Source organism: Suillus fuscotomentosus, assembly GCF_016647785.1.
Source record: "Suillus fuscotomentosus strain FC203 chromosome Unknown F5891scaffold_54, whole genome shotgun sequence".
NCBI classification, from domain to species: Eukaryota; Fungi; Basidiomycota; class Agaricomycetes; order Boletales; family Suillaceae; genus Suillus; species Suillus fuscotomentosus.
The window spans coordinates 130562-143639 of record NW_024539566.1 but is presented as its reverse complement, the minus strand read 5'-3'; the positions used below and the strand labels follow the sequence as shown (position 1 = coordinate 143639).

Sequence of the window (13078 nt, the reverse complement as noted above, 5' to 3'; positions counted from 1 at the left end):
TTTCCCTTGGCACATGATCGACCTAATGTAACATTGGCATGTGGTCTTTTCAATGTAAACTTTGCCTGACTCGGTTCATATTCAGCTCGTATGATTGACGCAGACTTGGGTATACTACTTGACCAAAGTTACGTTGGCTGATCATTTTTGATCGCCTTTCGATACAATATAGAAGACGGCCGTGTCACTATCAGTCACCAGCGAGTGCACAGTTTTCGCACTTCATGCGGGCGGCAAGAGGGAGTTCCATACCACCCGCTAAGTTTGTTTTCCTTTCGTAGCAAGAGATAATCACATACTGCATGCAACGTTTGCAGCTTGAAGCTTGAGCTTGAGTAACCAGCTGTACGGATTACGCTCCCACTGACTCGCATCTTATACACTCATACACGTCTATCCGCATTGTCTCGTCGACATCGCTCTGTTGTGAGGTCATGAATAAGTATCTATGTTCGCGTTTGTGTTCAGCCGTAGCCTAAAGATTTTTCTCAGGTCAGATCTGTACATGTATAGCTGGATATTTGCGGTTCATACTGCCTTATGATCCTACTGACCCACAGCATGCTAGCTTCCTCGCAGTTCATCAAGTCGTTCTTCCTCGTCTACGTGCTTCACCACCAGTACATTTCTCGCTACGTCATTTGCGTTCGCGTTGATGTACGATAGCCTCCAAATCAATGCGTTGGGTATCGCATAAACTGCGGGATGTTCCCGAAAGAACGTATACCCGAGTCGTGGCTCCCCCCGTGCGGTATATCCGCAATCAGGTTGTACGCTTTGTGGAACCGACCTATCACGGCAATGACCCAAGCTGATTCCATCCGATCTGTGCTATGGTGCCAAGGCAGGTGACTTGACCCTCGTTATCTAACAATGGTACTTACCATAGTAAAACCAGGACGACGGGGTCTCGGCCTTGGCCAAAGTCGAGAAAAAACTATTTGCATCGGTGGCAGTAATGATTTGTGTCATGGCATGCGCAGGGGTCAATGGGAACTCCAGGGGAGCGTGAGTATCATCGCACGAAGCAAGAGAAGGCGGACAGAGAGATTGAGTACCGAACCATTGCTTAAAATTTATGAGAAAATAAACGTTTTTAAGCTCAATGCCATGATTCATCTCACCATTACCATTGACGCGGAATTAACCGAGAGCTGTGTACGTTTAAAGTTAAGGTTACAAGAGACTGTCGGTAGTGACGTCGAACGAACCGACGAAGACCCTCTTCCAGTGAGAGACCCTCAACCAAAAATGCAGACGTGGTGGCTTAATGAGCACCCAAGCACACTAATACTTAAACTGCGGTGCTTCTCTCCATTTCAATTCAGCATCCACAATTTCTTCCTTTCCAAACGCACTGTCTACTCCTTGCAGAAGGCTATCACATCCAACTACGGATACAACATTTACTTCGCCCAGTTTATTGACCATGCTGCTGGATATCCGGGAAAATGGCTGCTGGCATAAGCCACCACGAAGATTTTGACACCGGCCCGAGAGTAGAGACTCGGATAATCTCGCTCATACCATGCACCCGGCGTTCAACGCTATGTCACGCGACTCTGTCGACATTTTTTTTCAAAATGGCTAGATCTAAGGCACGCAACCACGTATATCTTTTCAAACTGGTGAGTCTTGGTTTACACTGTAAGTCCTCATACTCACTGTATTCTTGCCAAAGCATGCTATCGTATACGTTCCAGGCGCAGGGTCATGTACTTCGTCATTCACATCATGACCGTTAACGCTGTATGATCTCAACACTTTCGAAAGACACCAGGGAGCTTGCTACGAACCGAGAAGGAGCCGACCTGAACGACATCACTCATCACAGTAGGCGCCAGGGTGGGAAGGGTCGAAAGAGGGCCCAGTTGAACGGTAGCGCACAGAACCGGATGCCACTACGACTCTTGAGGCAACAAGAAGTTTGTCCATTCCGATCATGAGTCAGTATTCAAGTGTTCTTGGGGCGAATTTTGTCATAATCCAATAAGACGCACGCAAGCCCTCCCAATCTACGTGTATGTTGGCCGGTATGTCTTGTTTGATATTTGACAATGTATGCACCGATCTATGAAGTATAATGGACAGCCGGACTCATCCGCGGACGTGTACCAGACCTGCCTCAAGCTATCTGTAAACACACAAACTCCTGCCTCCCGTTACATAGGCCTTTCCCTCAGTACCAACGAGTGTAGTCGACATTCAAGTTCGGCAAAGACGCACAGAACCTACTGCTCCATTCACCCTTAGCTCATACCTAGAACCACTGTCTTCTGGGGGAGCTCCAAACGTGCAGACTCCGTCGAGCATCACGGGATGTTGCCCATTTCAGAGGGTGTCTTACATCCCGACACCATCGACGTCCAGTGCATATCAGCTACGCAGACTACAGAATTGTGACCAGCAGGTGTCGGGAGGGCTTGTAAATTATATATGTAGGTAATGTTTACCATAGGGCTCAGCCCCAGCGGAGGACTAGGATTTTTAATATATATATATATTAAGGGAGTGTTTCTATACCGCCACAAACAAACGAGACTAGTACTCAAGACGGGGTGCTCTATGAACTGTCTTGTGTGGTGTGCGAGATAAGGGGGAAAAGGTATGATACGAATAGTAGGGTCTGTTTTGAAGCGTTGATGTTTTCTAACTTGCGGTCGCTGCGGCCTGGTCACCAGTATGAAGCATGATAATTTTTCCTAGGACCTCTATTGGCTTTCGAGGCATTATGAGTCTTCCGCAAAGGCGATGTGCTCCCAATCGGTGCATTCAAGGCACTATCAGTCCTCTGAGGAGGCGATGTGCTCCCAATCGGTGTATTCAAGACACTATCAGTCCTCTGAGGAGGTGATGTGCTCCCAATCGGTGCATTCGCAAGTGCAAACGCCTGAGGATGGTACTGCAGCAGAAATTTCTGGTACAAATCGATGATAATGTCCGCTCCATGGGGCAATTGTGAGTCATTGATCCTCCTGAGCAGCGAAGGGATATTCTGGATGACAGGAATAGACGCGATATGCTGGAGTAGAACTTCTACATTCATTTGCAGGATTGCGGGATACCTGACATGCGAAGCTGGTTAGCACTGTGCTATGCCATGATCAAAAAAGGCCGACTTGGATGTAAATGATGAAGAAAGTTCTTGGAGAATATTTCCCGCATCCAAACTACTTCGTATTGCACGGAAAGCTTGATCGCGAAGGCTGTCGAGTCGAACCTGACAATTGTGTATTAAGATATGTGGAGAGTACCAGGTAAATTTACTCGAAACCTTGGAAGCTAAACGATACATCGACTTCGGTGAGCAAGGCCACGAAGTGCTAGGGTTTGGGGTCTCCGCATCAGTTTTGGGCGGTCCCTGCGACTTGAGTGGGGAGAAGGAGATCTTGTCTGTATACAGATACAGCTGCGCAAGAGCGCTTTCAACCTACATATACGAAATTAAAGGCCCGCCATAATTGTGATGACATGTAACTTACGTTTTCAATGCCGTGTCTCGCACGAGTATGGAAGTTCCGGTAGTACTTGTGGTTTATATGAATTGGAGTAAGGGTGATAAGGGTTTCTACTTGTGGTGGGCCAGCCAAGGCATCGCTTTCGCACATAGTGTCGGCCACAACCAGTGAGTCATCGTCTTCATGATCCTCTGATTCACTGATGTTTCCTTGAAAAGGCCGCCAAAGGTATGAAGATTTACGTTGCTGATATTGTCTTGAATCACTTACCTTCGAGGACGGTAGTCACATCGCTGGGAGGCGTATGATTAGCTTTGACCTCTTCTTCATCTTCAAGAACTGTCGACTCCAATGAGCGAGGTCGCCACCTTCATGAGAAGGAAAAGTTACGCTCGGCAAAAAAACTCGGAACGCGCTGTCAGAACAACGTCGTTGGCGGACAAGGCTTGGAGTCGAAAGACTTTACGTAGATTTGTTGAGCGACGGCCTGAGAACATGTGGAACTTCGTATTCACGAGCTCTTGGCCAAGAATTGATTTCATCAAGAGCGTTTCGACAAGTGCTTGATGGTTTGACATCGTGGAGTGCTGGAGGGTTGTGGGCTCGAGTCTATATGAGATCTTTATACTTATACTCGCTCTGGGCACCAATCAAATTGTGGCATGACCTGTGCCAAATCTGCGACACCTTCGAAGCCATGGCTTGAACACAATCATTATGACCTCTAAAATTACAAGGACGAACATCGGTCCATTGAAGGAGGTTTGACTTCGCGAGGGACCGAACAAAAAGTAGTGATCGCAAAGACATCGACGCGCATTCCAGGGAATAGACTGACAGCCATTTTTTCTCGATACGGGCTCTGGTGAATATCGAACTCTAATACAGCAAGCGTCTACTGATGTGGTACCCAAAATTATACGAGCTTCCTTCAACCAACGTTCACAAACTTCTTCCCCACACCATCGTCTTGTAGCTGCACCCTCACGCGCTCGTTAGCGGTGATCCCAATATCGTCGAAACCTTGGAGTCTCAGACTCCCGTCAGCGGGTGCCACGGGGGATGCCTTCCCTGCGTCGGCGGAAGCCATAATCAGGTGAAGGGGGTTCGACGGATCGAAGTTGGTCTTATAGCCGCTGTTCCCTTTCTGAGCCTCCATGATGCTATACAAAGCGCAGGCGAACATGAGGATGGTGATGACGGTGAAGGGAAGGATAGAAATAAAGTATGTCCCCGACCGCCGAGTCCAGCCTATCGTCGATATATACATGGTCCCATTGACTGGGGAGGAAAGATTGCTTGGGACGGTGGACTAGGACGAAAGCAGTGAGGGGAGAGCTCTATGATGCGTGATGATGTGTTACACTATGAACAGAGTTTGGCTATGTGCGCGTGTCGCTGACTAAGCTATGGCTATCGCCGAAGGACCAACTGCCTCTTGTCTATGTCTCTTCCTTTGGTCTATGCCTTGGGACCCCCGGGCCATGCACCCCCCTAAAAAACAACCAACGCCGTCCTCGGCGTTCTTCCTACTATCACTTCTATTGTCCTATTCGTTCTCTTCTTCATCCGCTTCGTCTCTTGTCTGGTCGTTCTCTTCTTCTTCATGTCCCTTCTGTTTCTCTGATTCTTTCTCCGTTCTATCTTCTGTATCTGCTTCCGTGTCGTCGTCTCCTCTCTCTGATTCTGCGTTCATGCTCTTCTTGTTCTCTTGCTAACTTCGTTCCCGTTCTCGGGGTGAATGCTCTGAGTCGTCTTGCACTAAACTCTCCTTGAACTGGGATTCCGTTCAGCGCTTCAAGCTTGTACGAGTTTAGGATCTTCTCTCGTATACGCCTTGGGATTGACCATTTTGGTATGAGCTTTCATTCCGCTTTGAACGTATAATCTAAATCATTGCGATATACTTGAACTAGTTGTCCGATTCGAAATATAACCTCACCTGGCGCTCGTTGTAGCAACTTTTTATCAAATGCTGCCTTCCTCTTGATCGCATGTCGCACTACTTCATCGTATCCGTCCAACCGTTGTTGTTCGACGTATGCTATTTGAGTTAGTGGGTCTGAAGTGCGTGTCGCTGACACGCTTTCTTCTACATTCGTCTTCGGTGTGTTGACTACTAATCCTAAAAGAAGTTCCTTTGGAGAAAATTTCAGCGCTGGCAATAATCGATAGTTAAGAGCGTGCACCGCATCCTCCAGATGGTCTGGCCACGATTGTGTCAAGCCGCTTTCTGTCGTTTTTTGTCCTTGACTTTGATCTTCTCCTAAACTTGGTGCGCATAAGCGTTTTAAAACGTGTAGTAAAAGCTTATTTGTTCCTTCTACAAGGCCGTTGATCCACGGGGAGTACGCCGCTACGATGTGTACTTTGCATTTCTTCGATTCGCAGAAGTCCTTCACTGCTTCGTTGTTGAAGTGCTTGCCACCGTCCGCCATGAATGTTTCCGGTGTTGTGAATGCGTTGAAGATGTTCTTGAGTCCTTCAATCGTCGTTTTTGCACTACCTGATGTTTTATATTTAAACACCCAGATATGCTGCGAAAACGTGTCCAAGTACACGCCGAGCATATTGTATCCTCCTTTCCCTTTCGGGAGGGTGAGATAGTCTCCAACTAACAGTTCGAATGGGTGCCGCCTGGTTATTGGCTCTAGTAGCGAATTTATGTGCGTCGGTCCGAAGTTCTTGCATTTTGCGCAGTCTTTGATGGCATCTAGGATTGACGCGTCTAGCTTGGGGCTGCATATTCGGTCCAGTAATGCGATTTTGATCGCATCTCGTCCCCAGTGGCCTCCTTCTGCATGCTCTTGTGCTGCTAGTACCTTGGCTTCTCCTCTCGAGACACATTCTACTCTTGTCCTGGCTCTCGTCGTTGTGCCACCTCGTAGCTTCCAGAGCCTCCCTTCTTCTATAACGTACTGTTCTGCTCTGTGTCTTGCTCGCCGTTTCTCTCTGATCTCCGTGGCTTGATCTAGGTTACATATAGCTTCTACGACTTCCTTGAATACTGGCTCGTTCTCGAATCGTGTGCGAAGCTTGTCTACTTGTGCGTCCACCGTCGTAACGTTCATGATGTCGTTAATTAGTCCTATCCTTGCTTCCCAGTCTTCGCTTACCGTCCACTCGTTTCCGTCTCCTGCTACTGGAGCGGTGTTTTCCCATTTTCTGCTAAGGCCATCAGCAACGACATTCAGCTTTCCTGGTACGTGCCTTATGTCCACTATATGATACGCTAATATTCCCTCTCTCCATCTTGCGTGTACTACGTTCAGATGCGGATTCAGCAGCGTGTCTCTCATCGCCCTGCAGTCTGTTTCAATCTTGACCGGAAATCCCCAGATGATGCTCGAGAATTTATCCAACCCGAATTTGAGCGCCGCGAATTCTAGTAAGTACGATTTGTACTTCTTTTCTGTCGCTGATGTCCGTTTTGATGCGAAGCCTAGAGGATATAGACGTTCGACCCATTTCCCTGCTGATGTTCGCGTCTTGATTCTCTGTGCTAGGACCGCTGCGAAGCCTTCTATACATCCGTCCGATGTCACTATGAAGTGCGACCCATCGTATCTTGGTGCGTGTAATACTGGTCTTGATGTAATCGCCGTTTTTAGATCTAAAAATGCTTTAGTATGTTCCTGCGTCCAAATAGTACTTAACTTGAAGCCGCTCATGGCTCGTCGATACGCTGTTTTGGACATTGTGCTGTCTATGGGTGCTTGCAGTAGTAAATCTCTTAGTGGGCCTTCTCTTTTCGCGTATGCATTGATTAACGTTCTGTAGAATCCTGTTAGTCCTAAAAACGAGGCTAAGTTCTGTGCGTCTTCGGGTTGTCGCCAGTCTACAATGGCTGTCAGCTTTGTTAGATCTGGTTTCACTCCTTCTCTTCCTATCGTTCCTCCTGCGAACTCGGTCTCTGACATGCAAAGCTTTGTCTTGCTCGGAGCTATTGAAAATCGACATTCTCGAAAACGTTGGAACAAAACTGTTAGCTTATCCATCATTTCTCTAAACGTACCTGTCGCGCATCCTCCGTCGTCCATGAACAATTCCATATAGTGCGTCACTAGGAAATCGTGTAGCCTTTCTGCTAATGTATCGCAGAACGCTGTCGGTGCTCCTGTAATTCCCATCGGCATTCGTCGATATTGAAAGTACCCTCTTCCTTCGATGTAGAACGCTAAATATGGACGCCACTTCTCCGGCACTTCTATCGCATAATACCCTGCTGCGAAGTCAAAAATTGAGATGTAACGTTGACCACTTAACCTCTGTTGTTTTGCTAATATATCCCCCTGCGGCATTGGGACTACTTCCGTTATTTTGTTAAGCTGCGCGAAATTCTGACAGATCCTCCATTTTTTCGGTCCTTTTTCTCTTGTTTCTTCTAAGGTAGGATTCTGTATCTCTCGTGGCGGTAACTCATAGGCTGGTTGTAGTCCCGCTGCTCTATGTTGGTCGTTGATTCGTTGCTTTAGCTCGTCCCATGGTAGACCGCCCGTTTCGTGTGCTCTTTGCGCTATAACCGTGGTTGCTACACATCGAATCAGTTCTGGGGATGCTCTCTCTACTATACCTGCTTCCAACATGTCCGTTACTCGCTCATTGTAAAACTTCGCTTGTTCGGGCGTTAAAGGGCGTTGATGTATCCGTAGGTTGAATATTGCGTTATCTGGAACGTTTAAATTCAGCGCTGCTCCAGGAATAGGGACTACTTCTCTTAGCGTTAGTGCAAAACTGTCTGCGTTTTCCGCTATAAACTGTTCTAACTCCTTTTTCTCGTCTACTGTCAGGTCGTTCCGAACGTGATCTGTCGGAGAATTTCTTTGACTCTTGCCGGATTAAATGGATTCGTTTGTCTTGAGTATATTGACGCGTCGTTCCTCATCGGTTCTAACTCTGGAAGTTCTTCTAATAGTTGCTCTCCTCCTTCGTCTGGTCCTTCTTGTGCGTTTAATATGTTGATGCTCGTTGTTTCTTCTGTTAGATTATGTGTGTCAGTGCTTGATTGTTCTCTCGATACTCTGGCCGCTGTCACTCCCTTTGATGTGTTATTCTCTTTTTCTGCTGTTCTTTCTTTTGACGCGCTCTCTCTCTTCTTTCTGATCCAGTATCCTGTCGGCTTCCATTGGCCCATTGGGATGTTTGATGGTTTTGTTTTGTTTTCTAACGTCCTTTGTTGTTTCTCGTCTAGCGTGAGACTGACTGCATCTGCTCTCTGTAACATCCGCTTGTCCGCTATCCAGTTTTCTATTGCGACTGTTTTGATTCCGTCGGTTATCACGATCGTGTCTGTTTCGTATTCGTGAATTGCTGCGAATGTTTGAAGTGTCGGTTTTCCTAGTAAGAAGCCCCAGCTTCCGCCACTGTCAAAGACTTCAAACGTGCTCCGCACTCCGACTTCTTCAATCCTAATCATTCCCGTCCACTTTGCGATTGCTTTGACTATATTTCCATTTGCCATCCTTAATCGTTTGTCTGATGCGCTCCAGTTTCCCAATCTGTGCTTGATCTTCTCGAAGATCGACGTGCACATTGCACTGGTCATTGCGCCGTCATCGAATATTGCTCGTACTCTGACTCTTTCTCCTTGTGGACCTTCTAGCTCTATTCGGTGAGCGAATGGAACTGCCTCTCCATTTTTTAACTGAGTTTTTGTGACGACCGGGTGTCCAACCGAATACAAGTCATCGGTTTCGATTGCGTCGTGAAGTTCGGTAGTACATGCGATATCCTTAGCTACGCGCTCAGCAGAAACTTTGGGGCTAATGGTCCTAGAGTTGTCCTCGCATGTTGCCTCTTCGCATGCGAGGACTTCGACTCCGGCTTGAATGTGTTTGAGACTTTGGGTCGACGTAATGTTCTTTTTTACGTCGACCCGTCCGCTTTTCCCTGTTGTTCGGGAATCTCTTCAATCCACGCTTCTAACTGTGTCTCCTCGTAGCCGTTACTCATGACTAGTGATATCGGTGTGGCCGTTGCTCTGTTGTATGCGCCCAGCGTCTTGCTCACAATTGCTCTCCACGCTGCTTCTTTGCGCGTTAGCCTCTCTTCGTGGTTCGGCGGTAACGGGCAATCCCGTCCGTTGTGTCCATGTGTCCCACACGCGAAGCATTCGCTGGATGCGATGGCTGCCGTGCCCGGCTTTAGTGGGTATCCTGTCTCTTGTGTGACTCTCGCGTTCTCTCCCCATCTCGTGTTCCACTGTGCGAGCTGCGCTCTATATGCTGCTTTTCCTGCTGCGCTATCCGGGTGTTGCGGCATCGTTTGGACTAACTGCCTGACCATTGTTTTCATCTCCTCCGTTACTACTAACGGCTGTTGCGTTGTGGCCGGTTGCCGATTATACATTGGTTGTGCGTTCTGACGATTGGTTGCTGCTGGTACCCGGTTATATGTGTTGTTCGCTGTCGGAAGCGTTGGCGGTGTCGTGGGGTTAATCGACATTCTATTGAATTGACTTTGTAATGCTGCAATTGGGTTTTGCTGCGGTGCTCGTGTCTGGACTCGAGCTAGGTCTGCGCGTAGCGCTTTGAGCTCGTGTGATTGCTTGAGGTATTGTTCTTGTTTCTCTACAAGCCGACTTCCCTTGAGCTCTGTCACCGCTTTCGTGAACTCCTCCCACTTGGTATATTCTTCGTCTTTCAATAGATCCTTTACGATGTCCGGCAGTTTACTGCGGACTTGCCATATCATCGACGTGCTCTGTTCGATGCCTGCGTCTGTTGCGAGTTGAAGCGTCTTCATCGCCCATGCTACGTGCGTCCAGCATTCTCTATCGTAGAGCGTCTTCTTCTTTCCTACGTCTTCTTCTCGTAGTATATGCTCTAACAATTCTTTCTCGTACTCTGCTCTTGTCTTTTCCGCTATCTGGACTGGCGGCCAGCGTTTCTCGAATGCTATCACAAATGCATTCCATGTCGCTTTGTCTTTCGACTGCAACGCTTTGAACCATCGTTCTGCTTGTGAACTTGTTCCGAGGTAATCACCAAAAGCGTCTAATTTGTCGGTGCTGTCTGTTATTGTCTGCTGACGCATTGCTCGATTGAAGGATTTCAGGAAATCCGCCGGATTTTCTGATGCTCTTCCATCGCCGTGAAATATCTGCGGGGTCTCTACAGGCATGACGGCTTTTAACTGTGCGAGTGCAAAGAATTCGGCTAGATTGTAATTCGGTACTGTGGAGATGGATGTGAGCTGCTCTGTCTTCGTGCGACGACGTGGTTGTTGGACTTCGGACGATGGTATGTAGATGTCTAATTTTTGGACTTCTAGTTCTGGGAAGGGGACTTGATTGTTCTGCTGTTCGTCTTCTTCCGAGAGGCTGCTTAGTGACGATGTGCTACAGTGACTTGGTGTGTTGTGTCCTGATGGATCTGGTGTATCGAGAGGAGATGATGCTGCTGATGTCTTTTCTGACCAGAGTTCCCAGTTCGTTTTTAAACGAACATTGGTTACCGCTTGTCCTTTTGCTGTTCTGGGTCTCAATTTGTTAGCTTTGGGCATCAAATATAAACGTAAATGCGAGTAAGATGAACACTGCTCTTTTTTGTAATTGGTGTTGTTTTTGATGTGAGTTGCGACGTAATAAGACTGTATGTTTCTGTAAATGGTTCGTTAGCTTCTATTTGGGAGCTTCTATGTTCTATTCTATGACTAAAATCTAGACCGCGAGCTAATGCTTCTTTCTTCTGCGTGCTTTTTTGTGTGATAGGTGTGTGATGCAATATCGCGCTGGTTCGGATTCTCTCTGTTCACCACGATGGACTAGGACGAAAGCAGTGAGGGGAGAGCTCTATGATGCGTGATGATGTGTTACACTATGAACAGAGTTTGGCTATGTGCGCGTGTCGCTGACTAAGCTATGGCTATCGCCGAAGGACCAACTGCCTCTTGTCTATGTCTCTTCCTTTGGTCTATGCCTTGGGACCCCCGGTCCAACGGTATTGTTAGGGAAGCTACCCATGACCATAAACCCGGAGCGAAGGAACTGCTGATCGATGATAAGTCAATTTAGATTGGACCCAAGGGATCAGGACCCTCACCGTGGCAGAAAATTCAACAATGCCACGCCAATACTCCTCCTAAGAAACGCATAAACTTAACGCGAGAAAAGACCTTGCAATATGAAACTCACCAGCTCTTGGTACACCTGCGTCTGATTTCCAGTATTGTCGTTGATAGACGTGTTAGTTGTCGAGGAATAGACGGAGTATAGAGTATCTCCGATCGTGCTGCTCAGAAGCCCCTGCGAGTAGGTACACTGAAACGCGATAGCTCCAGCGATGAATGACAGTAGCTGTTCATTCTCTGCTCGGAAAGGGGTGGATGAAATGACCTCGGAAGAAATTAGGCCATTAGAATAATCGGCGCGGACCGTGGTCAGCATTGGGACCACTTCGCATACGCTTGCCTCAAGGAACCTATACTTGTAAAATCCTTGTGTAAGAATCGCTATAGGAAAAGAATTGGTTAATGATTACAAACACATATTTAAATGGCTCACTGAGGCTTGTGTAACTCTGATTCAGTTCCAAAGGCCCCGGGCACACGAGGCAAGGAAGAAACCCACTGTCTGACTGGTCTGCATATCCGCTTGCATTCACCACCGTCACATATTCCTGCATCGTGGGCACATCTAGGAACTGACAGTAAATCACAGGCAAGATATATACGTACGGAACTCACTGGCACCGCAGTTTGCAGTTATATTCCACAGGCGAAGACCAGTGATGGTGTTGTATACATTATCTGGGTTGGAATAGATGACGGAGGAGTCGCTCGTGTCCCAAACATACTGCGTTTGACTCGAGCTCATGGGCTGACAGCTGACATTGGCTGTCAACCCCTGCTGCCACATGGAATAGTTCCTACTGAATCCTTGAGAAATAGACACGCTGTTATGTTTTCCCGGCAGCGATACTGTGTCCACTGTGACCTTTCCACCAGTAAACCCAAGACGAGTGCCACCGGGGCCCGGAACTCCATTGGAGCCAGAATAGCCCTCGATGGTGGGGACAATCCCCTCTAGGTACACAACGCATCATCACAAAACGGCTTCAGGTGAGCTGAGAATATGAACCTACGAGTGGATACGTCATATTTCGCGCCATTGAAATTAAATATACCAGGAAGACCAAAGTTATACCCTGCAGCAGAGACTCCGCTTAGCGTTCCGCCGATGTCGAGAATCGCGAAAGAATTGTCCTGAACTTGAGTTGTTCGTTTTAGAAGAAACAGACAAAATAGTGGGAAAGTAGAGATACATACTTGCATCGACACCCTCCGTTTGAAATTCTTTATAGAGCAAGTTGGAAAATGCGGTACCAGTAATGTCAAGTTCGGATCCTTGCATCTGAATTGGCCATAGGAAGTAGGTTGGTGTCAGGAGAGTTATCCACCTAATCGATACTCAAATTAGAGAACACAGCAATAGTACGATGGCGAGTTACCCAGCTGTCAAAAGTCTCAGCACACCAAAGATGAACAGCGTCATAGTGGTGAGTCGCAAGTGTTCATGTCTCAATATGATGGAGCCCTTGGCCAAAGCGACACCGGCGCCTAGCTCAACGAGAGAGATGGGCTGCGTTATCCGATGTCTCAATGCCTCCTTGATTGAGATC

General features: G+C 47.5%; 1 protein-coding gene across 1 annotated transcript; it reads right to left on the bottom strand.

The window, feature by feature from the left end:
- Positions 1-2273: 2273 nt before the first annotated feature.
- Positions 2274-4036, bottom strand: F5891DRAFT_1175124 (uncharacterized protein; the record flags this gene model as incomplete). Its single annotated transcript, XM_041365697.1, has 6 exons — positions 2274-3065; positions 3120-3220; positions 3275-3430; positions 3483-3667; positions 3729-3797; positions 3925-4036. The coding sequence occupies 6 exons, from the start codon at positions 4034-4036 to the stop codon at positions 2675-2677; spliced, it is 1014 nt and encodes a 337-aa protein (XP_041222118.1). The 3' UTR covers positions 2274-2674.
- Between the last annotated feature and the right edge of the window lie 9042 nt (positions 4037-13078).